Source organism: Sminthopsis crassicaudata, chromosome 6 (assembly GCF_048593235.1).
Source record: "Sminthopsis crassicaudata isolate SCR6 chromosome 6, ASM4859323v1, whole genome shotgun sequence".
Classification (NCBI taxonomy): Eukaryota; Metazoa; Chordata; class Mammalia; order Dasyuromorphia; family Dasyuridae; genus Sminthopsis; species Sminthopsis crassicaudata.
In genome coordinates this window covers 41912062-41940006 of record NC_133622.1, presented here as the reverse complement: position 1 = coordinate 41940006, position 27945 = coordinate 41912062, and the positions used below count along the sequence as shown (strand labels likewise).

Genomic DNA, 27945 nt, shown 5'->3' with positions numbered 1-27945 from the left:
AATATAAATTAGCTAGACTTGCTTAGCAAGCTCTGTCATTCAAATCTGATTAACTCAAATACTTTACTGTAGTTTCAGGGGCTAATTTCATTTTGAGACCTTAGTCAATGAGCATGAAGCAGACTGCCTGACATGGTTTGTCAGGGGAAGAACTGGCACTGGAACTCTGATTTATTTACAGCTGTCGGTTTAGTGCCTGTTCACGAGATCACGATGAATTTGATTTTCCTCTAATCATGAAGGTTTCCCCAAGGTTTCATGATGATGACAGATGAGTGACATCTGTCTACACTTAGACGTGGTTCAGACTATTTTCTCAGGATGCTCCGAGGCAGGAGGCAGGAAGTGAATATTCTGCCCTGGTGGATGGAAAAAAACTGAGTTAAATTAAGGGGTGTGATGAATACAGGTTCACTTCACCCTGGGTAAAAACAAGCATGGAAACAACACAGCCAAAGCCAAAGGGTGACAGGGGGACAAGCAGCATGCGGTGCTGGACTTTGATGTGAGCTGTACTTGTGCCAAGAGATAGCAGGTGTATGGTGGTGAGTGCTAAAACACCCCATTGTCCCGGGCTTAGAAACTAGTTATCACAACTGGGCACTTTATGAGCTAAAGATTTTTTTTATTGCCACAAAGGCATGTGATGGATCGAGTAGCTGCAATATATTCTAGATAAATCGCTGTACAAAAAAAGCGGTGAATCAAAGAGATGTATGACTGTGGGGAAATGGAAGTAATTATCTATGGATGTACACATATAACATTGGCCATTCCCTGAAGGCTAAGAGGTCTAGAGTAGGGGACTTTGAACCTCAGGTGTCTCACATGTAAAATATATATATATATATATAATGTGTGTGTGTTTGTGCATAGATATATAGGTATGTATGTGCATGAATGTCATTTGCATACATATATGTACACTGTGCAAGATGTGTGTATACATATATGTACATGCATGCATGTATGTATGTGTGTCTGTGATTTGTTCAGAATTACAGCTAGTAAGTATGTGGTGCTGGATTTGAATTCAGGATCTCTGGACTCAAGTTCTTACTCTATTCATTGTGTTCTCTTACTGCTCCCCAAAATATATTTTTGATAGTTATATTTCAATATAATTGGTTTCCTTTATTATTCTATGGATTTTGTGACATTATTCTGAGAAAAGGTTTTGCTGGATTGCCAAAGGGATCAATAACCCAAAAAAGATTAAGAATCTCTGAGTACATTGGGCAGGCTCTCCGGGGAGGATTTATGGGTCAGCAAAGACAGGAGTTGAACCTCATAAGAGACTTGACTGTGTGCTCATCTTCATTTTTGGAGAAAGTACTGATATCAGTGGGGTCACAGATCTACTAAAATGTTGGTGGCTTAATATTGTCCCTTATAAAAGTATATTCTTGGAAATACAAAGAATCTTTTTTTCTGAATTTTCCAAAGGGAAGCACAATCTGAAAAAATTACACCCATTTGTTTTATGCAAGTTTAAAAACAAAATCCATAGGGATGGCAGAGATATTTCATTAAAGTTGCTAGAGTAGGAAAAAATGGGCCTGTAACTACCCTATTTTGCCTATTTAATGATTATATAATTTCTGTGCCTTCCAATGTCCTAAATAAATTCATTTATTAAAAAAAAATTAATCATGTGAATTTCCTAGACCTAGAGATGAATGGGGCTTTCACAAGGTCAAATGCATAAAAGATTTCAAGAAGTTTTTGTCTGAATGCACACACACACACACACACACACACACACACACACAAACAAAACAATAGGATGACAGTATTTTACAGCCAGCTTTCAATTATCTATGTGTGGATCAGCCAAATCAGATTTAAAATACTAGACTGATTTCCGTTGCTGGCAAGCGTGCTTTGGGCCATCTCTCCTGCCGTCAGCTCATGGGTATTCAGAGGAGAGAAAGCAAGTCATATTGGCCTCTATAAAATAGAATCAGGAAGATAATTGGGCAGCCCCAAAATCATATGATGTATTCCCAAGCTCAACAAAAATTAGAGCAGATTTGCTAATGAGCCGCTGCTGTTTTGAATTACTCATATCATTGCTTCCTTACACAATCAAGACAGCTGATTTTATAAGCTTCATATTTGCCTGTGTAATCCAAATTTCTCATTCAGCTGAACTGTTCTCATTAGCAAAGTGAAGAGATTTTCCCACAGTGCAAATCTTTTTTACCTAATCCTCTAGCACATTTAGGGACCAGGGAATTTATTTTTTGAGAAGGCTTGGGATTCCTTTGCTCCATTAGCTTAACCCCACCCAAGTTACCTGTTCTAAAAAGCCCCAAGCACATTACCCTGCATTGTAATCATCATTATAACATCCCTGTTGTTGTCATAACAGTTTGAGTTGTGGACTGCCAGGGGAATTAACTTCCCAGAGGATGTAATGTGAATGAATGCTCAGAGAACAACACAGCAATCATGAGAACAGTACTTAGAGAAGGCAGGCACCCAAACACTGGAAAACAGGTTGTATCCCACTGGTACAATGTAAGCTTCTTAAGGACAGATTCCCTTTTCATTGTGTCTTTGCACATCCGCCACCCAGACTCTACATAGTAAAAATTTAGCATCATCTCCACTCCAAATATTCACATGGACTATCCCAACACAGTGATGATGACATCCCTTCGAGAACAAACCCAGCAGCCATTAGTTTCTTTAAAAGTATTTTTGTAAAGACATCCCATGAAGCAAATTTCCATCATTTCTATTCAAGTTGCCATAAAAACTGTGCCTTTTCCTCCTCCCCCCATTCATTCTCCAAATAAAAATAATTTGACATTGTATCTTCCAACACTTAACTTTGAGACAACCCCATCTCTTAAGAAACAAAAATAGCCTCTTGCTATCTCCACAGCCTCTTCTGTCCTCCTGCAGACTTCCCAATGAGATAACACTTAAACCTTCTTTGTTTCCTGACTGGAAGTTCCCTGAATATAACAGGGAACATCTTGGTTCGAAAGTACACAAAGCTTTCACACCTAATCACCAGATGCAACATTCAGGCTCAGAATATTTCCCCAGCATTGTCACTGTCTCACCAGTGCTATGAGATGGGTTACAAAGGAGTCAGTATTCTGCCCTGCTTTGCAGATGGAAAAACTGAGCTCAGCCAATTGCATTAAGTAGAGGGATTTGTCCATTGGCTCTGCTCGGCAAGCCAGAGATGTACCTGGAATAGCTGAATGATTTTAATAAGTCTTCTGATTACTGAGATGATTTAAATCCAGATCCCTTCAGACAGTAATGGAAAAAATAGAATTTTAGAGCTAAAAGTCACCTAGTTCAATCTCCTAATTTTTCTGGACCATCTAAGTCTTGGTGTTTTTTTTTCTTCCAGATACTATTATAGCTTAAAATAGATCTATTCTTCCTGATTCCATGGTTCAGAGTGTGATAGCATGGCATTATTACTACATGGGCATTTGAGGTTCAAGGGGCGTTCAGGGTGGATTAGCACCTCTAGGGGGAGGGCTTGCTGAGCCTTTTTAAGGCCTGCTCATCTACTTTTCATGTCCACTAGTCACTCAGCTCACATTTGTGGCTCCAAGAAGCCAAATAACACACATTGGCCATTGGGTAAAATGTTTTCATGAGGCAGACTAAACCAGGTTGAAGAACAGGTCTCAAACCCACTCATGAATTAGGGGGTGCCTACCCCAAGTATATGAAGGCTTCCTTAAAGGAATAGGAAATGAAAACAATTTGTTCTTACTGGCCGTGAATGTGACTAAAGCAGGTGCTATGAATAGTTTAGAGCTTGTTCAGATGTCTAGAAGCCAAGATGGATCAGTGTATTCCAGGACATCACCAGCCATCTTGATTTTTGTCCTGCCATGGGATGCAATGACTCTAGATTTCGTGACTCTGGATGCAATGACTAGATTCGATAACTCTGGATTCAATGACTCTGGAAGAGAAAATGAGGCAATAAGCAAGTCAAGATATCATCCTGTGCTGTTACTGGTCCCTTCAAAAACAAAGGGCTAACAATAACACAGGCATTGCCACAGTAAATAAGTAAATAAGGGATGCCTTATTTACAAATGTCCCTTATAGACAGTTGCAAACACACACACACACACACACACACACACACACACACACACACACACACCCCTACACCTCTAACATCCTCATACCTCTACCTAAACTGCTTTGGGCCACTGTCCATTCATAAATTTGCAATTATCTAAAAAGAGATGATGGAAATGTTATTTTCAGTCAAGACTTAAGCTTAAGCTTAATCACTTTTCAGTCAAGACTTAAGCCAGTAACTGTCTTTTAGATTTGCACAGGTTTCCACATGCAAAACTCTGGACTAGCACAAAAGTTGAACTGTCTATGAAAAGGGATCAGCTTTTATACAAAGCATTATACCCTAGGTTTGATGAATGAGTAATTCATTGCTAGAATTTGTGTAAAGCTCTATTTATAACAGCTTTCCAGTGTGTCTTATTATTGCCTCTAAGTGACTGTAAATGGTCTGACCCTGGTGGGGCAGGGGTAGGGGGTGGGGAGGTGGAGAAAAGACTCTTCTAACAGCAGTTTTTGTGAAAGGAGAGTGGGGGGTAGTGGAAAGGTTACCAGACTTGAGGCAGGAAAATGTAGCTTCAGAATCCTTCTTTAGATACTTTTTTTCCTGAGTGATCCTGGGAAAGACATTTATAATCTCTCTGCCCCTGTTTTCTCATCTCTAAAGTGAGGCGGTCAGACTTTATAACCTCTCAGTTCCTTCTGGCTCTGATATTATGATCTAGGAAGATAAATAGAATCACTGAACTAGCTACTTAAGTAAGTATCCTCAATCTGACAGCTGGAGATAGTAACATTGTGACCACTGTACAGAGTGTTAGATATTATTTAACTTTCTCTATTCTTGTGGAATGGTTTTACTTTGAGAAGGTTATTATGAATCCCTTCTCCACCAACTAAAGAAGTACGTGGGATAGAGATGGGCAGGCTCGCCTGCCTAGTACAATTTGAAACAATTAGTTAGTCCATCCTGCTGGGTCAGGAGCTGTTCTGCTCTGCAAGGTCGTGCAACATCCCACAGACCCCAGACGCAGCCTCGCTAGACATCAGTAGTGTTACGTCCCTGGCCCTTGGCCAAGATATCTCCACCCTTTTCTGCCTACTTTGTCCCCTCAGTGCATTCTTTCTCTGCTCTTAAGAATGGGGATGAGATTTACTGTATGTGATTCAGCTGTAAACTGAATGGACTCGGTTGTTCCTACTTACAAGAGATGTGCTTTGGCAGGATAATTCATGGGCTTAAGACAACAACAGCAAAACACCCCAGAAGGCAGAGGAGGAACCGAAGTGATCGTTCCAGATTTCACTTTTTTGGTTTGAACATGTCTAACCCTGGTTGTAGCGAGGAACAGATGCCGTCGCTGAGGCTGTTGTTTAAACCAGCCCATGATGATGATTGTCGTTGCCCGCACACAGAATGGTTTGACAACTGGGCAATAAAGAGAGAAAGATGAGTTATTAGAAGCATCAACACTCCCCTTCCAAAAATATTCTTTTTCTGGCCACTAAGCATTATATATGAATATGAATCTTAACCCACCCTTTATGGAGGTGGGAGGTCCACAGGTGTGGCACATTACACATATTTTTGGATTTTTTTCAATGTGTTGATGGCTTGTGATGATTTTTTCCTTCTTTTTTCTTTTCTTTAAGAAAATTTCCATCTGTTATCTGTTATCTGAGGAAGGTTTTCTGGAAGAGAGAGAAAGAAGGAGCCTGGGGGAAATGATATAAAAAACAAAACTCATCAATAAAATTTTATTTTTCTAAATAATAAAAATTTTGAAAGTACGTTATAAAAAAGATGCTTCCATTAGTATCTGAAAGATATGTTACTATATATAATATTATAATTATATAATATATTGCATGCATATATATATAAACACATATACACATATGCATAGGAAAATAAACACTGTACATCTATGTGATCTTGGATAAATCAGTTCAAATCTCTAGCACTCAGTTTCTTTAACTGTAGAAAAAGGGGAAGTAGAATTAAATGACTTCTAAAATCTGGTTCTAAATCCTGCGATCCTTTTTAGCTCCAAGCCTGTGATCCTGTGATCAAGTTTACTGATTCAAATCAATGAATTTGATCCATCCACTCAAATGCCAAAGAGCAACAAGAGTCAATACTGCCTTTAGTTAAGCTGAATACTAAATACTTGAGCTGACAAAGTAACTTTGTAGATGGTGTTAGGCTGGAAGTCAAAATAACCTAGGTCCATAATCCTGGGAGCCTCTAACACTAGCTGGTTTGTTTTTTGGGGTTTTTTTGGAGGCTGGGGTTAAGTGACTTGCCCAGGGTCACACGGCTAGGAAGTGCTCTATCCACTGTGCCACCTAGCCACCCCCTCCTCATCTCTAAAATGGAAATGATATGCATAACAGGTACATCACAGACCTGGGAAGAAGGAAGCTCATCTGGAGATTGTCTGTGTTAACCATTTTGCAAATCTTAAAGCTAAATAAATATCTATCTATCTATCTATGCATATAGATATAGATATAGATATATGTAAATAGATGCCATCTGTTATTATCAATACCCATATTATCAAATCCACAAATATAAATTAACCATCAATCCAGTCCTTTATTCAAAGGGATTTATGAGTTTGTCACTGGAGATCACTACATAGTACATTATCTCATAGACATTTTAAATTCTACTTATATCTATAAAGTGAGACATCAAGGTGAAGAAGAGGATAAAGTTTTGGTCTGGAAAATCTGAATTCAAAGAAATTCAGTTCAATAAACATTTATTAAGTGGCTCCTGTGGGTCCTATGTTCAAAGAGAAAGAGAGAGAGAGAGAGAGAGAGAGAGAGAGAGAGAGAGAGAGAGAGAGAGAGAGAGAGAGAGAGAGAGAGAGAGAGAGGGATGATAGATGGTTGGATGGTTGGATGGATGGATAGATAGATGAATCTTGTATGCACATGGTAGTTTGCATGTCACATTGCCCATTAGAATGTAAGCTTCCTGAGGCCATGGATCATACATGTATTTTATTTGTATTGCTTGGAGTCCCCAGTGCTTGTACAAACAGTAAATGTTTAATCAATGCTACTTGAAGGATTGATTGATTGACTTTGGGGAAACAGCAAAGCGGCACTTAGTCTGAATTGACAGTACAATGGTCAGTACATGCACAAGTGAATAAATGGAACATACAAGGTTATTAATTAAGCCAAGAAGCCAAGATCCCTAGAACATCAAGCTGCTAGCCCAAAGGGATTTATTGCTAAGTGGTGTGGATTTCGAAAACTGTGGAGTCATAACCAAATCTGACATGTTTACTTGACAAGCTTTGGGAATAGGAGGTAGTTAGAATCACTGATATAGTCACCGATGACCAATGGAAATGGCAGATTTTCTTCATTCACATGTTGACATTTCTCTTCCTTCTTCCTTTATCAAGAAATACTCAACATGTTCATAAGGACACAGTGTACCTTACTTACTTGATGTATTTTTGTTTCTGTTATCCTAGGTGAAATGGGAGGAGTTATGATTCTGCTGGCTTCTAGCCTCACCTTGTGAGCTTGAATAAACCTGGCAAATTGTTTGCATCTTAATCAAAGCCAGGATTAGGGTCAGGGTTAGAGTTAAGAGCTAAGGTAGGCAGCCACTAAGGTGCATCATGTGGACATTGTTGGGAAGGAGTCCATCACAAGAGACAATACAATAGTTTTTAAAAATACTTTAGAGCCAGAAAATTCTGCTTTTGGATGGGGAGATTTTATATATATCTTGTTTTTTTACATCTTTGGAGTTTTCCCAAGTATCTTTCTTCCTGTCTCAGAGACATCACATATAACAAATAGCATTTTTAAAGGCAATAATGAAAGAAAGAAAAAGAAGAGAAAAAATCAGCACAACTGATCAGTGTGTTGGAAATATTTATGTATATTTTATGAGTAGTCAAGTCATGTCCATTACAGTAAAGGCTCAAAATAGATGTACAGGGAACACTACTTTTAAATCTTCCCTAGGTCAGGATATAAATGTTTTATAATGGCCTCAAGTCCTTCATCTGTAAAATGAGTCTTGAAAAAGAAGAGGAATTATTTTTCCTTTCTCTTCCAAATTGAAGAAAACCTTACTAAGAAAGAGAGCAAGAAAGCTCTTTTGAGAAACTGGTTTAAGGTCTAGGTGGAAGAACTGATGAGGCAGCATAAGAAGAAGTGGCCAGAATGGATCATGGTTGAAATGGATACTACTCACTCTCTTCTCCCATCCCAATTCACAACTATTTTTTTAGCTCTACTACTAAAGTGTAAATAACAGATGATGTAGTCTCACTTGGAGAGGGGAGAGGAGGAGGAAAAGTTGCACTTTAGCAAGGATTAAATCCTAAGCTAAAGTAATGAACCATTTTGGCAGAATTTCAAGCATCTGTGAAGCAAAGATCTTGGGGGGATCAGAGAAGACTTTGCCTCCCTGGCATCATGTCATAATTCCCTATTCTGAGTCCTGGTAATGTCCCTGCCTTTATACTTTGAACAAGGCCATTTCTCTATGCCTCCATTTCTCCATTTGCAAAAGAGGGCCAATCCTATTCTTGTCCAACTTCACAATATTGCTGTCAAAGGAAAGGAAAGCCATCTCTGTGAAAATGCTTTGAGTTGACATGCTACATGTCATGGGAGTGAAGTTCACCCACTAACGGACATTATTGAAGAGTTTTTGGTTCAACATTAACTCTATTTGCAATCCAAGTCACAGTCTGAAATATTTTCCCTTTCTCTTCTTTTTTTCCTTACTCAGTCATTTTTATTCACTCTGTTGTTTTCTGTTGGGAATCCTGGCATTCGCTAGGTTTGCCTCTAGCCAATAGTTCCATATTTGGTGTAGTTAATCACTTCTTATAAATGTGGATCCAAGTCTCAAGCCTCAGGAGTTCTACAGAAAGGGAAAAATGAAAAGAGTTCTTTAGTGTCACGCTGACAAAGGATTGGGGTTTGGGTCCCAGTTCTGCATTTGGAAAGTTTCCTCTCTTCTGTGTGGCTCACAGAACTTTTCCATCCCCTTCTGCCATGAACCAGTAAACACAAGAAAATGCACAGGCCTGGGTCAACCACAGGTATTTATGAGAAATGAGTGGATAAATGCAGTCTTGAACAAACTAGAAGAACTCACTTGGGACTGGGTGCCAATCACATCCAGATGGAGTTAGGCAGAAAAAAGTAAAGACTAATACCTCCATATTCCCTGATCTATATGTCTCTCAGTGTTCCAGCCACCTGAGCAGTAGCTCTTGATTTAGAAAAAAGGAAGGAAAGAAGAATGAAAGCAAAAGAGAAAGGAAGAGAAGAAGGAAGGAAGGAAGAGAGGGAGGAAGGAAAGAAGGAAGGAAGGAAGGAAGGAAGGAAGGAAGGAAGGAAGGAAGGAAGGAAGGAAGGAAGGAAGGAAGGAAGGAAGGAAGGAAGGAAGGAAGGAAGGAAGGAAGGAAGAGGAAAAAGAAAAGAAAACTTTATCCTTTGTCACTTGCTCCTTTTTTTGAGTTTTCACTTCACCAGTACCTCTAGAGGCATGGATTTCAGGAGAGGAGTCACAACCTGCCATAACAAAACCCACTGCCAGCAACCCCATTGCTAGCTGCTGCCTCCCAGATGCTCAGAGTGGCTTCAGTGAAGCTCTTCTCTCTTTCTCAGTTCTTTCTCTTGCACATTTCAGTTTCCTCTTTTCATGAATTGGGGAGAAATATAGCTCCCAAGATCATTAGCAGCCAGGCCCCCTCACCAGGAAATTGGACCAAGTCGTGGCAGGACTGTTCCATGCAGAGTGTGTGATACTATTATTGCCAAGGTCAATGACTACTCAAAGTGTTGGCTCTCCTTGAAAATAAGGTAAAGTAACTCAAGGAACAGTTCTCCAGATTATTTTTTAAGGAAAATGGAATCTTTCTTGTTCTGGAGTCAGAAAAACCTGAGTTCAAATTCAACTTTACTTTTCCCTTTCTTTCTTCCTTCTTCCCTCTTTCTTCCCTTCTTATTCCTTCCTTCTTTCCTTCTTTCCTTCCCTTCTCCTTCCTTCCATAGTACTCCTTAACTACTTCAAAACTTCAAAGATGAAATTTCTCTTTAGATCCTACTGCCACCTAAGTTATGGAAGAATTTCATGATGGGGGTCAGGGAGAATGGCCAAGAGGGAGTTGATAGTCAGGATTAGGAGGAGTATAGCAAGAGACTGCTTAGCTGCCATTGATGAATTCAAGTCATTAGACCCATAGGAGCTTTATTCTTAGATACTAAAAGAAGTTATGAAGAACATGAGAAGTATCACCGGATTAAAGAAGACAAATTCCCCATTTTCAATAAAGAGAAAAGAAAACGGAGTGTACAAACTTTAGGCCAGTGACTTTGTCTTTGAGACTTAGCAAAATTCTGGAATGTACTCTGAAGGGCTGGTTAATGAACATTTAGAAAACCAAGCAGTGATCATGAAGAGGTAGGATTGCTTCCTAAGAACAATTGTGACCTATTTTTGGATAAGGTTATTAGATTGGTATATCAGAACAATGCTGAAGATAGTTCTTACTGAGTTTTTAGGAAAACTTTTAGCAGTGTCTCTTGTGTTTTTCTTGTAAATAAGATAGGGACTTGCAGATTAAACAATAATAAAAGTAGTACAATAATAAAGGTAGCTTTATCTTTCAAAAAGCAAAACCACACCAAACCCTTCTATCTGTAATGGTTTTCCCCAATAGTTCTGTAGAACTAAGCCAATTTAAAAAAAAAAAATCAGGGTTTCCATTCTCTTAGACGTCTATGCCGTTGCTGATGCTATTGATTACTTTCTTCTCCAAAGATCCTGTTTGGTATTCAATGTCCTTCATAACATATCCCCCTTCTACCCCTTCAGTCCTCTTATATCTTAGTCCCCAAGACCACCCTCTGATCTGGTGACTCTAGATACCTTGTTCCACAAAAAAAAAAAAAAAAAAAAGACATTCTATCTCTTGGTTCTAAGCATTTTCTCTGTCTTCCCTGGCTTCCTTTATGTCTCTGATAATCCTATCTTCTCTGGAAACTTCTTTATTCTACATTGTTTGTTGCTCATAATTATTTCCTTCATCTTGTAAATTGCTTAACAGCACCCATGCTACAATAAAATCTGTCTGTTTAAAGCTGATTTTAAAAATATCTTTCTTCCAACCAAATTGTTTGTACTACTTTCTCAAAACCAAACTTTTAAATGATTCTCTTGTTGATGATTTTTATCTCTTTGATATACACTCTCATTGTTTACTTTATAGGGTCAAGATTACTGCACTTATTTGCTTTATTTGTTTCATTTTTAAAAGGTGGGGGGAAGAAAAGAAAAAACAAACATTTGATAAACAAATATATTCTTCGAGGAGAGAGCCTGGGCTGTGGTAAAAGGTAGAGCAGATTTTGCAACTTAGAATGCCCACACCCATTTCCTCTGACAATTTTTTCCTCTTCTTTCCTTCTTCATTTTTTAAAGTCAATAATAAGCTTTGTGCAAAAGGGGAGCTTGTAGAGGTGGATGCTTGGAATTGATTCCACCTCATGGCATCCTGATCAAATTAAGTGTGCTAGTCCATCTAACTAAATGAGTCCCTTTAAAAGAACTGGGGACTACTTCATGAAATCTAATACAAAGTATTGTAACCGGAAACCAGAGAAATCTAATGCAATAAAATGCACCTGATCAGATTTAAGAGCATTAGTGACCCTTCGCTTCAAATGACAAAGAGGGACAAAGCTAGAGCAGAAGGGCCCATCATTATAACAGGGTTTTGCAGTAAGAAAAGCAGTTAGATTTAGAAATGGCCATCCTGGATTTTGTGAGCACATTGAACATCCTTAAAGTATCAGGGATTCTTCAAAGATTCCTGTAGTCCAGGCAGGTGAGATGCTTTCTTCTATAAGAGGGCTAGGATACATACCACATAGTTGTCATCTTTGTAAGAAAAGTACACACAAACACATACGCCTGCATACCTATATATATCTGCTTCAGAGTATAATCCACTCCACTTTGGAAGAACATTTAGGTGGCTTTCCTGGATTAGGAAAAAATAATCTGGAGAATAATTCTTCACCCCCTTATATGGACCAGCCAGATTTTATTTAAATTGTATGTTTTAGAAAAATGGCAGAATACATCTGACTTTGAAATGATCCTTAAGGTCTTTTCCATATCCAAAATACCATGAATTTTATTTATATGAAATACATGAATTATATATATATATATATATATGAATATTATTTATATTCCTGGATAGCTTTGTTAGCTAATTACCAGCTGAAGGATTCCATGAATAAGTGGAAGTTTAAGACTCAAAGACACATAGAAGAGGAGGGTAGTATCATAGAGGAATGAAACCATACCAACTCAGAACTATAGCAGCTTCTTGTGGTCACTGTGTACAAGTCAAGCATCATATCCTTTTAATAGCTTTTTTTTGGGGGGGGAAAGGGTGTTTCCAACTGTATTTTACACTTCTCCCCTTATGAACTCTACATTCTAGCCCAACTGAAGTCCTAGCTATTCATCTCCATGAAATTCATTTCCATTCATCTCTTCTCCATGAATTTTCACAATCTCTACCCATGCTTTGAATGAATTATGTTCTCTTTATTTCTCATAAATTGTCTTTCTTGGAAACTCAACCCAGGTGCCACTTGTTCTGTGAAGCCTTCCCTGACCATCCCATTATTAGTGCTCTCTCTGCCTCCATCTTCCTTTTATATCCATGTTGTGTCCCCCAAATTAAGGTAAGCTTCTGGAGTGTAGGAATTGTCTCATTTTGTCTTTGTATGTCCCTTGCTTTGCAAGTAATGCCTTGCACTTAAATATTTGTTCAATTGAGATAGACTGAAGAGCTTAGAATCACAAAACTTGCTGAAAATGTCAGTCCTATCATTGTTAAACCCCCAGCTAGAGCTATCTGTATTTTAACCATTAAAATTAAATTTTATTTTTAACAAGCAAATATCCACCTCTTTCCTTTTTCTTTCCTCCAATTAAGGAGGGAAAGGAAAAACAACCCCCCCCCCCCGTTACAAACATATAATCAAGAAAAAAAAATTCTCCATTGACTATATTGTTAATTACCTATCTCTTGCACCAAGTCATTTACTTTTCTGTCAGGATTTGGGAATCCTGTTGTATCATGAACCGGCTGGAATCATGGTTGGCCGGAGCTCCTAAGTCTTTCAGAGCTGTTTGTCTTTCTGATACAGTGGTCAGTGTATGAAATGTTTACTTGGTTCTGCTAACTTCACTTTGCATCAGTCCATAAAAGTCTTTCCAGGTTTCTCTGAAACCATCCCTTTCACCATTTCTTACCGCACGCTATAGCGTCTTCCACGCTATTTACATAGCCACAACTAGACATTGCGCAATCGATGGACACCCCTTCCGTTACTAATTCTTTGCCGAAAAAAAAAAAAAAAAAAAAGTTCTATTTTTATACATTTTAAGTTTGTTTTACTTAGTATTAATCCCTTCCTCAAATTGCTGCCTAATTGCTCCTTCTCCCTTCTCTCTTTTCCCTCCTCTTTCCCTGTTGAGTGAAATATGTTTCTGGACCTAACTCTTTTGACCAGGAGGATGAGGTTCAGTGCCAGCTGCTCTCCCCCCTCCCCCTTCCTTTGTATAGACTGCTTGGCACCTCATTAAGAAGGTTTATTAACTGTTGTCCATTCTAATCATCATCCAAGAGACCCAGGAAGTGGACTAGGAAATTATTGGGGGGAGGGGGAGGGGGAGGGGGAGATGACTTTATAAGTGACTCGACCAGATACACAGCCCATATGGGACAGAAGTGGGAACTGATTCAAGGGGATAACGCTTCCGGGACTCCTAGTTATTGGAGTTGGGGGAGGTGATTTACAATAAAAAGAGCCAAAGTGGCGTTTTTCGCTCTAGCCCAAGGCCTCTGTCTGGGACGCCCCCTCCCCCCCAGCAGCCTCAGTTTTAAGTCCCGAAGCCCCGGCTGGGTGAGCGCCCGCAGCTGCCGCCCGTCTGCCGGCCGGGCTCGCTCCAAGCTGCGGGGACGTGGAGCTGCGCCCGCCACACGCGAGGTGATGGGAAGCGGCGGGCCATTTCCGTGGGCAGCGTCCAAAGGGAACGTTCTCTTGCCTCGTTCCCAAGCTGGACCTCTTCCTTCTGGCCGCCCTCCCTTCTCCTCTCCTCGGAGAATTTAGGACGCACCTCAGCCTAGCTCCTCCAGGAGGAGGGAGAGTGGGGTCATCCTCTAGACTCCCGCCCGCTGCCCCGGGGCCTTGGCAGGGACTGGAATAAATGCCGGGAGAGGTGAGCGGGAGGCGGGGGAAGGCCCGAGGAGGCGAGGAGTCCGGGAAGGCTGGAGAAGAGCGGACCCCCCTTGCCTGCCCCGCGGGGCTCGCAGAAGGGAGACTGGGCGGGGGCGGGGTGGGGGAGAAGGGGGCCCTCCCACATCCCGAGGGCTGGGCTCCGCGGGGAGCCGCCCAGCCCGAGCCGGCCTTGGGGCCACAAGCAGCGGGCCGGGGGAGAGCCCCAGTCCGGGCTCTGGAGGTCTAAAAGCGTCAGCCTCAGTCCGCGCCGCCTCCCGGGACCCCCGCACCTCCCGGAGCCAGCCCGCCAGCCCGCAGTCTCACCGCCCCGTGCTCTTCTCCCCACCTAGCGGCCGCAGGGACCATGTCCGCGGAGCAAGTGAACGGCCTCACGGAGGAGCAGTTGGGGATCCTGGAGGACAGCTTCAACAAGGGCAACAAATACCCGGACCCCACCACGCTGCTCCTCATCTCCGCCGAGATCGGCCTCAGCGAGGAGCAGACCGAGGTGAGCTTGCCCCCTGCCCGCCTGCCCGCCTGCCCACCTCCCCGCCTGCCCGCCTGCCTTTGCTCCTTCCTGCCCGTCTAACTTCGCTCCCTACCTGCCCGCCTGCCTGCCCGTCTAATTTCTCTCCCAATATGCCCGTCTGCTTCGCGCCTACCTGCCGGTCTGCCTTTGCTCTTTCCTGCCAGTCTGCCTTCGCTCCCTATCTGCCCGGCTGCCTTCCCTTCTACCTGCCCGTCTAACCTCGCTCCCTACCTGCCCGGCCACCTGCCCGGCTGCCTTCCCTTCTACCTGCCCGTCTAACCTCGCTCCCTACCTGCCCGCCCACCTGCCCGGCTGCCTTCGCTCCCTCCCCAGCTTGTTTATCCTGACCAGATGGCCGGCAGCCCCTTATCATCCTCCACGTTTCTGCTTCCCTCTCTCCTCCCCAGCAGTTATCCCGGGCCCACCGCACCCACGACCAGCGCCTCGGGCTCCATCTCTGGTCGTCACCTCCCTGGCTGGGCTTGCCCCCCGACGCTGGGCTGGGCTGCCCCCAGTGCTGAGGCCTCTTACTCTCTCGCTGCCTTTCCTTCCACCCACTTTCAGGTCAACCAACCATTCTACTAGAATGTATTAGGCAGCCACTTGCGCCAGGCCTGTGCTGGGTGCTGGGGACACGGGTCCAAACCACAAAACACTCATTCCCTGCTGGCAAGGAGCTCGTCCACCAGAACTCCTCTTCTTAAGTTCCCAAGAGAGAAGGTTCTTAAATTGTGGTCTTGTAACTGAATGTGGGGTTGTGAAATTATGATTTATTATCAGTAAATATACCTAGTTTTATATATCTAGATACTCAGGATGGCATAAAGATTTCTCCAGAGAAAAGGGGTTGAGAGTGGAAAAAGTTTTAAGCTCTAGAGGGTTCCACATTTTCCTTCAGACAAACCTTCCCTTCCCTCCCATTTCCTCTTTAAACTGTCATCACTGCTCCTTCTCTGTCTTCTCTTATTATCTTTGCTTTCCAATTCCAAAGTCAAGAGTTTTGCCTTCCTCTTTGGGGCTGTCTGCCTGTCATTCGATGGATTTCCCAGCAGCACATGCAACTAGGCTGACTCTCCTTGGCTGCTCCCTGCACCTTCATACTTCTGGCCATTTAAATCATCTTCAGTGCACAATCTCTGCTCCCCGGCCCCCTTCTGCTGCACCCATTTTCAGAGCCTGATGTTTCTAAGTCTACTTCCTGTGATGTTCATAGAACCAGAGTTACAGAGATGGAAAAATCCTTTAAACCTAAGGGAAGCTAAGTCCAGATGGGTTAATTCATCCAAGGCCACACAGCTGCTTAGTGGAAGAGCTGAGACAAAAAAAATCTAAGTTTCCTGCCACCCATTCTTTCTAGCCCAACACTGCTGTACTTTACTTTAAAAAGACAAAAGTGCAATTTTATATATGCACATGTGTGTACAAAAATGTACATAAATATTGAGAGAATGAGAGAGACAGAAGAGATGAAGGAGGAGGAGGAGGAGGAAGAGGAGAAGAAAGAGGGATAAAGATTTGAGTTCATATGAAGAAAATATTCCTGGCTAAGGATAGTCAGCTGAATAAAAGTTCAAGTTACCAAGCATACATCAAGCACCAACTATATGCAAAAACACTGTGGTAGATCCGGGCATAAAATGATAAAATGGAATATTCTCTGCCCTCCAGAAAAGTGTTTGGGATTAGGGTGGAGAGATAAAAGGTAATTTTGAGACTGAAAGAGGCAGAGGGCATTTCAGATAGAATGTTTTAGGAATATTTGAGTAAGGAGAGAGCCTGACTGCTGAAGAGATCTGGAAGGACTTCATGATGGAGCCTGATTATAGTACAGGGACGGTAGAGATATGGAGTAAGGCGTGTTTTATTCATGGTTGATACTTGGAGTTAATACATACAAATTAGGTTTTTTTGTTGTTGCTGCTGTTTTTGGTGACTTGCCCGGGACCAAACAGCTAGCAAGAGTTAAGTGGCCACATTTGAACTCAGGTCCTCCTATTCCTCTATCTATTGCACTTTCTAGCTGCTCCATACATATTGTTTTTATATTACAACCAGTAATAAAATTTGTACATTATAATTATATTTATTATTGCATAATCATTATATTATAAATAACATAATTATTATAATATATAATATAATAAATAATATTTTATTATATATTTATATTATAACCAATCATAAAGTTACAAAGGCCCATCAGTCATCTAACCAACATTTTATAACATCATTACTGAGGAACCTAACTAGTCCCTGTGACATTTTGTACAATGGCCAACTAACCACTAACAAAGGAACTTATCCTACATATTGGGTTATTTAACTCTCTGGGCTGCTCAGAGGAGCAAGGTTAATAAGAGCAGTTAAATCCTTTGTAACTATAGGGCTTTATGCTTCTAGGTGCTTTAGATGAATTCTAGCTATGGGGAGATAGATTTGGACCAATGGCCCTCTTAAGTCCTGTGATTTGTTTACAAAGTCTCTATGTCCTTCAGCTCAGAGGCTGCAGCTACCTGCTTGTGACTGTTGCCTACCTTTTAGGAGATTTCTCAAATCAATCAGCTGAAGATATTGGTTGGACAACTGTTGGGCCTCCAAGACTGATGGAGCCCTGATTCACTGTGTTAAGCTGAACAACTAATGTCCCATTCCTCCATCTGCAAAACAGGAAGAATAAGATGGATTGTTTATCCACCTTGATATCTGATTCCATTTACTCTTCAGCATTGAACGATGATCAGCTATACATGATACTAATAGTAACTGACATTTACATAGATTTATGGCAATTAGGTGGCAGAGCAAAACTCAGCCTAGTCTTAGAAACCTTGAGTTTAAATCCTGTTTTTTTCCCTATTTGTAGGACTCAAGGAAAGTCCCTTACTTGCTGCCATCCTCAGTTTCCTTGTCTGCAAAATGTCAATATCAATAGCATCTACTTTGTGAGATTATATGTAAATGAAAGATTATATGTAAAATATAATATACCGGCTAGCTGTTAGCTAGCTCATAAACCTAGTAAATAGTCTTAATAGTCATAAAATACTGTACAGTCATTACTGTACCATGAGCTCCTGAGAGCAGGATTTTTTGAAATTGTTTTTTAATTTTTTAAAAAAAGTCTGCTTTTGCTTTCTTTGTATCCACAAAGTTTAGCACAGTTGGATGTAGTAGGTACTTAATAAAATGCTAGTTGACTGACCTGACCTTACAGTAGTCCCGTTAGGTATGAGTTATAAATATGATTGTGGGGTTCAGAAACGAGTGAAGTCTGAGGCAGGATTCCTACCTACATCTACCTCAAATCAGGCCCAACACTCAATGATAGTTTGTCAAGTTTACAGATCCAGTAATAATGTCCCAGGAGATGCTGCTTTACCTCCATGGTGAAGTACAAATGGGTCGATCTATTTCATATTATTTCACAGATGGAGATATAAAAGACTAAGAAGGGCATTGAGTTCCCAATCCCGCACTGAATCAATGCTCAGATCACCCTAGATACTTAATGGTAACTCTGTCAACCATTATCAATTGATTTCTGTCAGAATCAAGGCTATATTTATTTTTAATGGTATTTTATTCCTTCCCCCCCCCCCATTAAATGTCAAGACAATTTTTAGCATTCTTTGTTTGTTTCGTTAATTGGTTAGTTAGGGGTTTTTTGGCAAGGCAATTGGGCACAATGACTTGCCCAGGGTCATACAGCTAGTAAGTGTCAAGTGTCCAGTCAAATTTGAATTCAGGTCCTCCTGACTGGACCAGAACTGGTGCTCCATCCACTGTGCCACTTAACTGCCATTTTAGCATTATTTTTATAAGGTTTTGAGTTCCAAATGTTTCTCCCTTCCTCTCTTCCCCTCTTCCTAAAATGGCAAACAATTTATTATAGATCCTACATGTGCTATCACATAAAACATATTTCTGTATTAGTCACAGTTGTAAAAGAAGAAATGGATCAGAAGGGGGAAAAAAACAGAAAAAAAGAATAAAGTGGAAAAAATATATACTTCAGTCTGCATTCAGAGTCCATCACTTCTTTCTCTGGATATGGACAGCATTTTCCTTCCTGAGTCCTTTGTACTTGTCTTGGATCATTGTTTTAAGGCTAGATTTAGTAAATACAGCCTGGGGTTAGATAATTTACCCATTTGCCAAGATTTATCTTGTCAATCATTTTCTTACATGTGGGTCAACAAGAAAAGGATTTTAATCTGCCTTTAGTAAATAGTCTAGTTATAACATTGAGTGAAAATGATTTTTGATAATTTAATCAACAATCATATATTAATAAGCACCTACTATATACCAAATACAGAGACATAATAACACAAATTGAATAGCTTATATTTTCCTGAGAAATAGCCTGATGAAATTAGACAGTGTTTTTTTTTTAATAACAAACTCAGTTTAGGAAAAAAAAAAATTTACTATGGAGGCAAGGACTTTCCTTTCTCCTAAAGACAGGTTCTGGGTCTGTGTCTGCACAAACTAATGACTGAGTAATGACCCTTCTATCTCTGACAAGCTCACATAAATGATCTATGGCTCTCTCCCAAAACACATGTACTTTTGGCCTGTCAATTCAATGAAACACACATTTAATTTAGTTCAGGGCCTGCTAAGGTATTGGGTTCTGGAGATTTCAAGACCAGATAAATGACTTCACATGCCTTCATAAGTTTATATTCTCCTATCACCCCCGCCCCAGATATCAATTACCTTATCTGCAAATATAGATAATGATGATTGGAAGCATCTAGTTTGGTTCAGTGGAAAGAGTGGTGGTCCTGGAGTCAGAAAAAGATGTAAGTTCAGCTTCTCTCTCAAATTAGTTATGGGATTACTTTATCTCCCTCAGCTTTCTTATCAAAAAAGTGGGTATAATAATAAAACAGAGTTCAGAGAGCTTTTTTAGGCAATAATTGAGATAAAGCTTGCAGAGCACTCAAAGTATTATGTAAATGTGAATTATTATATTGAGCTTCCTGAGAGGGCAAAAAATGGAGGGAGTTTGTGGGAAGACAAGTTGTCAGAAGAATAAGCTGTATAGAAATGAAGGTGTATCTTCTACCCTTTCTCCACCTTCTACCTACCCATTAAACAAGTTCAATATAGAAATAACTGAACCATTTCCTACCCCTTCAGAGGAGTGGTGGAAATAAATGATCAAGTAATAAAAAAACATTCTATAAAGATAAAGGTAATCTGGAAGGATTGGTGAATTGGCTCTCCAAAAAGGATGGGGGAGAAAGTGCTTAGTACAGTGCCTAGCACATGATAGACCTTTAATAAATATTTATAGTTGACTGGAAACTAGAAGCCTGTTATTTTTTTAAAGGCTTTCTCTCTTGATAATGGAAGCTTAACAATCCCAATAGACTTTGGACAGAAAATGCCATCTGTATCCAGAAAAAGAACTAAAGAGACTGAAAGTAAATCAACACATGCTATGTTTGCTTCTTTTTTTCTGTTGTTTTTTTTTTAAATCTCTCCCATGGTTTTTCCCTTTTGCTCTAATTTTTCTCTCCCACCATGATTCATAAAGCAATGTATGTTAAAAACAAATTCATAAATAAATGGGAAGTATTAAGGACTAAATATATATATAATATGGAAGCTTAATTGAAAGCTTCCTCCCTGGGATTTCTGTTATGTCAAGAGGTACATGTTCTCATCACAGATTAAACAGAATAACATTTGTACCCAGACTCATGTTGCATGCAAATTCTATAGTTTTCCCTTGTCAGCTCCTACCTATAGAATAATTAGGAACCCAAGCTATTTAAAAAAAATAAAATAAAAATTTCCCAAGTCATCCTTGAAAATGATGGATTGGAATGAAATGAGAGAGAGAAGGAGGGGCCATGATTTCTTTCATCAGATATCCTTGAAAGATAATTTATCAAATTACAAAATCAGAGACTTGGAAAGCAACTCAGTTAAGTCTCGCTGCCCTGAATGAAACTCCCTTTACAATCTAATGTATACACAGGAGCATTTTGCAAACATCTAAGCTCTATATTTATGTGACCCCTTATCAAATTCAGTCTACCTCACCCCTTTCTAGCCCTCCTCCAGTTTCCTACACTTTGTTGTGTTCCAGATGAACTGGGGGCTTATAAAAATGTACTATGTCCATCATACACTACTACATTGTATGTCTGCTGAAAAGATGGTTCCATTTCCTAGGCTTTGGCCCTGCTCTGCCCCCTAATAGAAAACAGTAGTTCCATTGACCTAGAGAAGCTGAAATGTCCTGGTTCTTCCCTTCACCTTCTTTCTACATGAAGGGGAGGAGAGAGAATGGAGCAGGAAGGATGGAGTATGGATGGATTCCAGGGACCTAGTCCCAGAAAGGGGTCACTGGCCACTGAATACTATATTTCTCTGTTACTGAGCAAGCTACTTTCCTGGATTTCGGTTTCTTCCACTGTGAAATAGGAATGGTGATAATAAAACCTTTTTCACAGGACTGTTATGAAGCTCATATGAGATATTTGTAAAGTGACCCTTAAAGTACTTTGTAAATATTAGCCATTATTAATGAGTAAGCATCTTTGGCTTCCTCCAGTTTTAACACCTAGGCAGGCTCTCCAACTCCTACCTTCTTAAAGAACTTTCTGCTCCTGCTGCCACAAATAGAGGGCCCATGGAGACAGCTTCCTTCCTTGCCCAATACAGGCTATCAGGGACGCAAAAGTGAGCTCAGATTAGAATCTGCCCAAAATTACAGAGGTCCATGAACTCCTGGGTAATAGCATTTTAAATATTGATCTTTATAAGAACCCTGAGAATTGAGTGGTATTATTTATCCCCATTATTTTTATATTAGTCCGATCATTATATTAATATCTCCATTATTATATAATATATTGTTATCCACATTAGATATTATTATTATATAATATATATTATTATCTCTATGAGACAATGAGCTTAAGTATCCTGGACAGAATCACACAATTTGGAATTGTTTCTACTGACACCAAATCCTCCAGTGATTTAGGTGGGGGACATTCTTGATCATTTTACAGATGAGTAAACTAAAACCCAGAAAAGTGGCAGTTAGATTTTTCTTGTGCATGCTAAATGTGGAAATATGTTTAAAAAGAATTGCACATGTTTAACCTATATTGGATTACTTGCTGTCTAGGGGAGGGGAGGGAAGTCGGGAGGGAGAGAGGAAACTTTGGAGCACAAGGTTTTGCAAGAATGAATGTTGAAAACTGCATGCATTTTGAAAAATAAAAAGCTATTATAATAATAAAAAAAAAAAAGTGGCAATTAGGAATAATTTATCCAGTGTTTTACAGAAAAAAAAGGTCAAATACCAGATCTTCTGACTCCAAATCCATTGTTTTTTGCCCCAGGCCATATTTTCTACCTTCTCACGTACTTTTCAGGGTGGGAAAGTCTTTAAATCCTCTCTGCAAGATAGCCAGTCTGAGACGTGTCTGAATGACTGTTACCACATGCACATGTTTCTGTAGTAGGTCCCATTTCCTCAGGAAATGCTGTTTGAGATAACTCTTTAGTCTGACAAACTAATTCAGGCTCATGATTTCATGAGTTATCCCCTTCCATTTTTCACTTGAGTTTAAAGCAAGTAGCTTCTGGAAACAGCGCAAATGTGACTGATTAGTGATCTGACTCTGAGCACAGAGTAGATATTTGGGGACCTGCAAACAATACCATATAGGCACTGCTTACTCAACTTAACCATAGGTCCAGAGCCATCCCATCCCATAGAACATAACACTGGGTTAGTCTGACTAGGTCATCAATACTCGAGCAGGGATTCTTAACCTTACATTAAGAAAAAAAAAAAAAAAAAGTTTAATAACTATATTTTGATCTAATTGGTTTTTATAATCTTATGTATGTCATGTATTTAAAAACTTATTTTGGGAAGGAATCCACAGTCTTCACCAGAAGGATTCATGATACAAAGAAAAAGGTTAAGAACCATCCTAAAAAAAAAAAAAAAAATTGTATCCCAAGCACTTATCCCAGTGCCTGACATATAATAAGTATCAGAAACAAACAAACAAATGAATAAATAAACAAATAATTTAGTGAATAAATAAATAAATAAATGGAAAAATGAAAAAAAAAAAAAAAGAACCATCCTAAAAAGTTACCGATTTCTTATTCCTTATCTTCCCCATTTTATGTCATTTCCTCTCCTTCAAAGTTGCTCCTTACTGCATTATCATCATGAGCTAAGTACTACTTTAATAAGGGCAGAAAGACTTTGTGTTCCCATGAGTGATCTCTCTGAGATGTTTCCTCCAACTGCTGGTGGGAATGTCAGGGTGAAGGGAAGAGAGCTTGTGTTAGAGTCTTTACATAAAAACTCAGTAGTCCTAACTATATAATTAGGAATATCATTTCCACATAATTCCCATGGAAGAAATGAAGCCCTTATTTTCTGTGAGAAACCGGAGCCATTTGATTATCACGAAAATAAGAAAGCCTTTGTTTTCTAGATGACTTTGGAGATTGCCTCTTATCAGAGGGTTTTTATAAAAGCGTTTTGTTTAGATATCTTCAGGGCAATGTGGCAGAATCTGCCTACAGCATAAAGTTGTCAGTCAACTTCTCAGTATTCCTGGGATACTCTTAAGTCTATAAATTAGGAGGAGTTGCCCATCTGCATAGACAGGAGAATTTCTACTCTTCTGGGAATTCTCTATAAATTCTATTTATACAAATTATTTATATATATGTATATATGTATATATATATATATATATACACACACATACACACACACACACACACACACAAATCCCTCCCCCCCAATCTAACACACACACTCAATCAACTACATCAACATCTAGGTTAAAACCCACTGGGTTAAATCAAGTGGAACTTCACAAAATCCCAAACCCAATAATCCAATCTCTCTCCTTTTTTTTTTCCCCAAGCAGGTATGAGGAGAAAGAGCTGGGAAATGAATTCTCAGCAGACCCTGGGATGTAGAAAAGATCTGGTGTTTCTATTATTGCCAATTCAAACCTTGTTTAGCTGTCATTGTCCTTTAGAGAGGGATTTTTTTTTTTAAACTCCCTTCAATACTTTTGAACCCAGTCCCAGAGCTCAGTGAATTTGAAAGTTTCATCAGTGCAAAAGCTGAAAAACAAAGTGCTCCTTTTGGAAAGAAAAAGATGTTAGTTGCTGAGATGTAAGATGCTAACTGACAAAAAAAAAATTCAGACTCACTTGATTTCAAGTTAGGCCATCATAATAATAAAATGCTCTATATAAAACAAATAAATAAAATTGCTCTCTCTCTCTCTCTCTCTCTCTCTCTCTCTCTCTCTCTATATATATATATATATATATATATATATATATATATATTTTTTTTTTTTTTTTTTTTTTTTTTTTTTTTTTTTTTTTTGGACAGTCAGTGACTAGTTCATGGAACCACAACTCTGGGCCATATTGAAGTTGTTAGTAGTTAATGCAAATTGGTCATAGTCTGTTGTAATAGAATTGACAGCCTGCAGAGGGGCTCTGTACAAGAAGGCTAATTAAAGCTCATTGTATTAAAGTGGGTCATGGCATGTAAAAAAAAAAGATCCTAGAACCCCATGTAATAAGGCATCCTAGTATTCTTTTTGTTATTTAATAGTTTTTATTTACCAGATATATGCATGGGTAATTTTACAACATTGACAATTGCCAAACCTTTTCTTCTAATTTTTCCCCTTCTTCCCTCCCCACCCCATCCCCCTATGGCAGGTTGACCAATACATGTTAAATATATTAGAGTATAAATTAAATGTAATATAGGTATACATGTCCAGGCAGTTGTTTGGTTGTACAAAAAGAATCGGACTTTGAAATAGTGTACAATTAGCCTGTGAAGGAAATCCCAAATGCAGGCGGACAAAAATAGAGGGATTGGGAATTCTATGTGCATCTTAGTATTCTTGAAGGAAAGCATCTTATGGATTGGTTTGGGCTATGGAAAATCTGGTTAAGAGTTGGGGAAAAACACTAGGATATATCTCATTGCCTTTTCTTTTCAGGGAATAAGGTTAGTGACTCACCTGTGCTCATCTCTCTTTAGGCCTCCCTCAGGTTCACTACAATGCTACCCAGATAGTAGGCATTTAATAAATGTTGAACCGAAAACAGATGAGACCATCCAAGAGCAATCCAAAATAGGAGATTAGAGTCACTTAATGGGATTCATTTTCCAGTTATTTCACTGATTCCTGATCTACTCCCTCCTCCAAGTGTCTGAGGTAGCAGTCCACCCCTATCTACCCAAATCTGTTGCTGTTCTTGTGTCTGATTATTTTTAAGTCTGTAAACGGAACCACTTCAGAGAGAAGGTCTTGGACCCTGAGTTCATGGCATCTTTCTTCTATGTTGTTAACCCAATTGTCCAATACAGTCAGTTCACAAATACAATTAATCTTTATGATACTGATAATTTTTAGATGTAAACCAGTTAGGGCAGGTTTCTGATAAAAGTTGCAGTGGATAAAGTGGTGGCTTCTGGATTTGGGTCCTACCTCCAGCATTTAGGAACTATATGATATCAACTCACCTGTTCTCTCAATTCCTGAATTTCCCCATTTTAAAAAAGAGGATTATGCTATGATAGTGAAGGGAAGGGAGGTAGTCCCACCTCTAGCCATGTCCAGACCTATAATTACCACCTTTTTTTGAAAATGACCCTAAATTATATGAAGGCCATGGAATATTATTGTTCTATAAGAAATGGTGAACAAGCTGATTTTAGAAAGGCCTGGAGAGATTTACATGAACTGATGCTGAACAAAACAAGCAGACCCAAGAATATGTTGTACCCAATAACAGCAAGAATGTGAGATGATCAGCTGTGAAAGACTTGGTTCTTCTCAGAGCTTTAGTAATCCAAAGCAATCCCAATAGACTTTGGACAGAAAATGCCCTCTGCATCCAGAAAAAGAACTAAGGAGAATGAATGTAAATCAACACATACTATGTATGTTCACTTCTTTTTTTCTGTTTTTTTTTTTTTTTAATCTCATGGTTTTTTTTCCCTTTTGTTCTGATTTTTCTCACCCAACATAATTCACAAAACTGTGTATTAAAATAAATACAAAAATTTTAAAAGAAAAATGACCCTAAGTAATTGTCTATTTTTGTGCATTTCTCCCCAGAAATGGTTCAAGCAGCGCCAAGCTCAGTGGCGGAAGTCGGAAGGGCTCCCCTCAGAATGCCGCTCTGTCACAGACTAAAGAAGATGACTAGACCTCTATCTTCTCCACCATGCACACCATGAAGACCGTGTATTATTCCTTTCCTGGGTTTTATCAAGTTATTTTTGTTTTGCAGTACAGTTTTGTATGTTCAAATGTTAGCCTTCCTTCTATTTAACATGATGTTTTATTTTTTGAAATGTACATAATAAGAATAGAAAAGAAGTTATATGAAGCTCTCTGCAATTTAACTGTAACAAATGGCTTAGCTGGAATAGGGATGGAGTAGGTGGGCTCGTATTCCATAGCTCCTGAACATATCACTCTCACAGTATGGCACTGTTTGCAGTTTGCTCTTTACTTATAGTTCACAGCAGTGAAATATAGCAATGGCCTTCTACCACCAGTGCGTTGAAAAGAAAGAGCCGGGGGTGGGGAGAAGAATGCTTTCCAAGTCTGTTTTACAAATTAATTTTCCTTATGTTCAGTTCAACTAAGTGGATACAGTTAAATATTCTCAAGGCGCCTAGATTATGAAGCAGCTTCCGGAACACTGGCTGCATTAACTTGGACAAGACCCAGTTAGGTGGGAAGAATCCAGAAAGTTAACAGCAATCCAAAAAAAAAAAAAAACAGCCAAAAGGAAAATGAGAGTAGATCTGAATTAATTTTATTTAAATGCATGGGTTAGATTTATTTAGCTAAATAAAATAAACTTTTTTTCTGAAATGCTATTATTAATAAAACCATAACTTTTGTTGGAAATGCATCAGAGTCTTGTAGCATGGATGGATTTTGCATCTTTTAAAAATTTTTAAATCTTGTATGAATTTTAATGAGATAATTAAGTACAGATGGTTGTAGAGCTTGGGAGTCATCCAAATGGGTGACCTTGAAGACTGGAATCATCCAAAGGGATGACCTTCAAGGATGGTCAAAATGAAGTTCTTCACTTGGAGAATCTTAGGGGAGAACCTTCTTTTTATGGCCCTGAGTTTGTGATGTAGCACTTCTTTCCCCTAAAAATCCATCTTACAATCTGGGAGGCTGGAAAGGACTGCCGGTGAGGGTCCCAGAGGAGGGTAGTGGTGAGAGAGCCAGGAGAACCGGGTCTTAAAGATTATCCAGATATTGGCAGCCCATTTCCTTGATCCCTAACACATGTCTAGGAACTTTCTCAGGATGGGGACTGGATGCTCTTCTGCTAGTTCAATAAATTTAAGGGGGGGTTGTGATAAACCTTTCTACCTGAGTTGCTACATTTGAGGGTTTTAATCTGCCACAAATATGTTGACCAAGAGACATTTCAGACTCTGAGCTTTTCATCTAACACGCGACACACTCCACAGGGGAGCTCCACATATGAAGTATCCTGTAATATGGTGTGGAGTTTTAAAAAGCTCTGAGCTGCCATTTAACATGCACAACCCGTGTTTCCAGTTATTTGGACTAAGAAAATTGAAAATGCAAAACAGTCACATTTAAACAGAATACAAATGTTTACAAGACCTTATTAAGCATGCTTGGCGTGCTTTTAGCTTGTACGCCTTCAAGTTATTCATCCATAAACAAATGTACAGAGCACTGAGGTTTCAATTGAATAGAATCTCAGCTCTGGCACTTTTCCCTGTTCAACCCCATTAGTGGTATTCAGACCATCTGTCTGCGCACTGGGCTGAGCCCTGGCTTGCCCTTTGCAGAAAACAAGAGAGTGACAGTCATGGATAAGAACACCTGGCGCTTATGGAGCATCTTGTGTTTCCAAAGCACTTCCACATATCTTGGCTCCATGGCAGCCCTGAGATATGAAGGGCAAAGTTTGTGATCCCCATGTGG

General features: G+C 39.6%; 1 protein-coding gene across 4 annotated transcripts in view; it reads left to right on the top strand.

Annotated features, from left to right (window-relative positions):
• The window catches only part of HOPX (HOP homeobox), a 384876-nt gene extending 357998 nt beyond the window's left edge, over positions 1-26878 (top strand). For 2 of the 4 annotated variants that reach the window (XM_074276379.1, XM_074276376.1), the window contains exons 2-3: positions 14724-14881; positions 26071-26878. In XM_074276379.1, coding sequence (XP_074132480.1) covers positions 14738-14881; positions 26071-26148 — 222 coding nt within the window. In that variant the 5' untranslated portion in view covers positions 14724-14737 and the 3' untranslated portion in view covers positions 26149-26878. Of the gene's footprint in view, positions 1-12731; positions 12832-14057; positions 14375-14723; positions 14882-26070 lie in introns of those variants that run through there. The other 2 variants (XM_074276377.1, XM_074276378.1) reach the window with 2 other exon arrangements.
• Positions 26879-27945: the final 1067 nt, after the last annotated feature.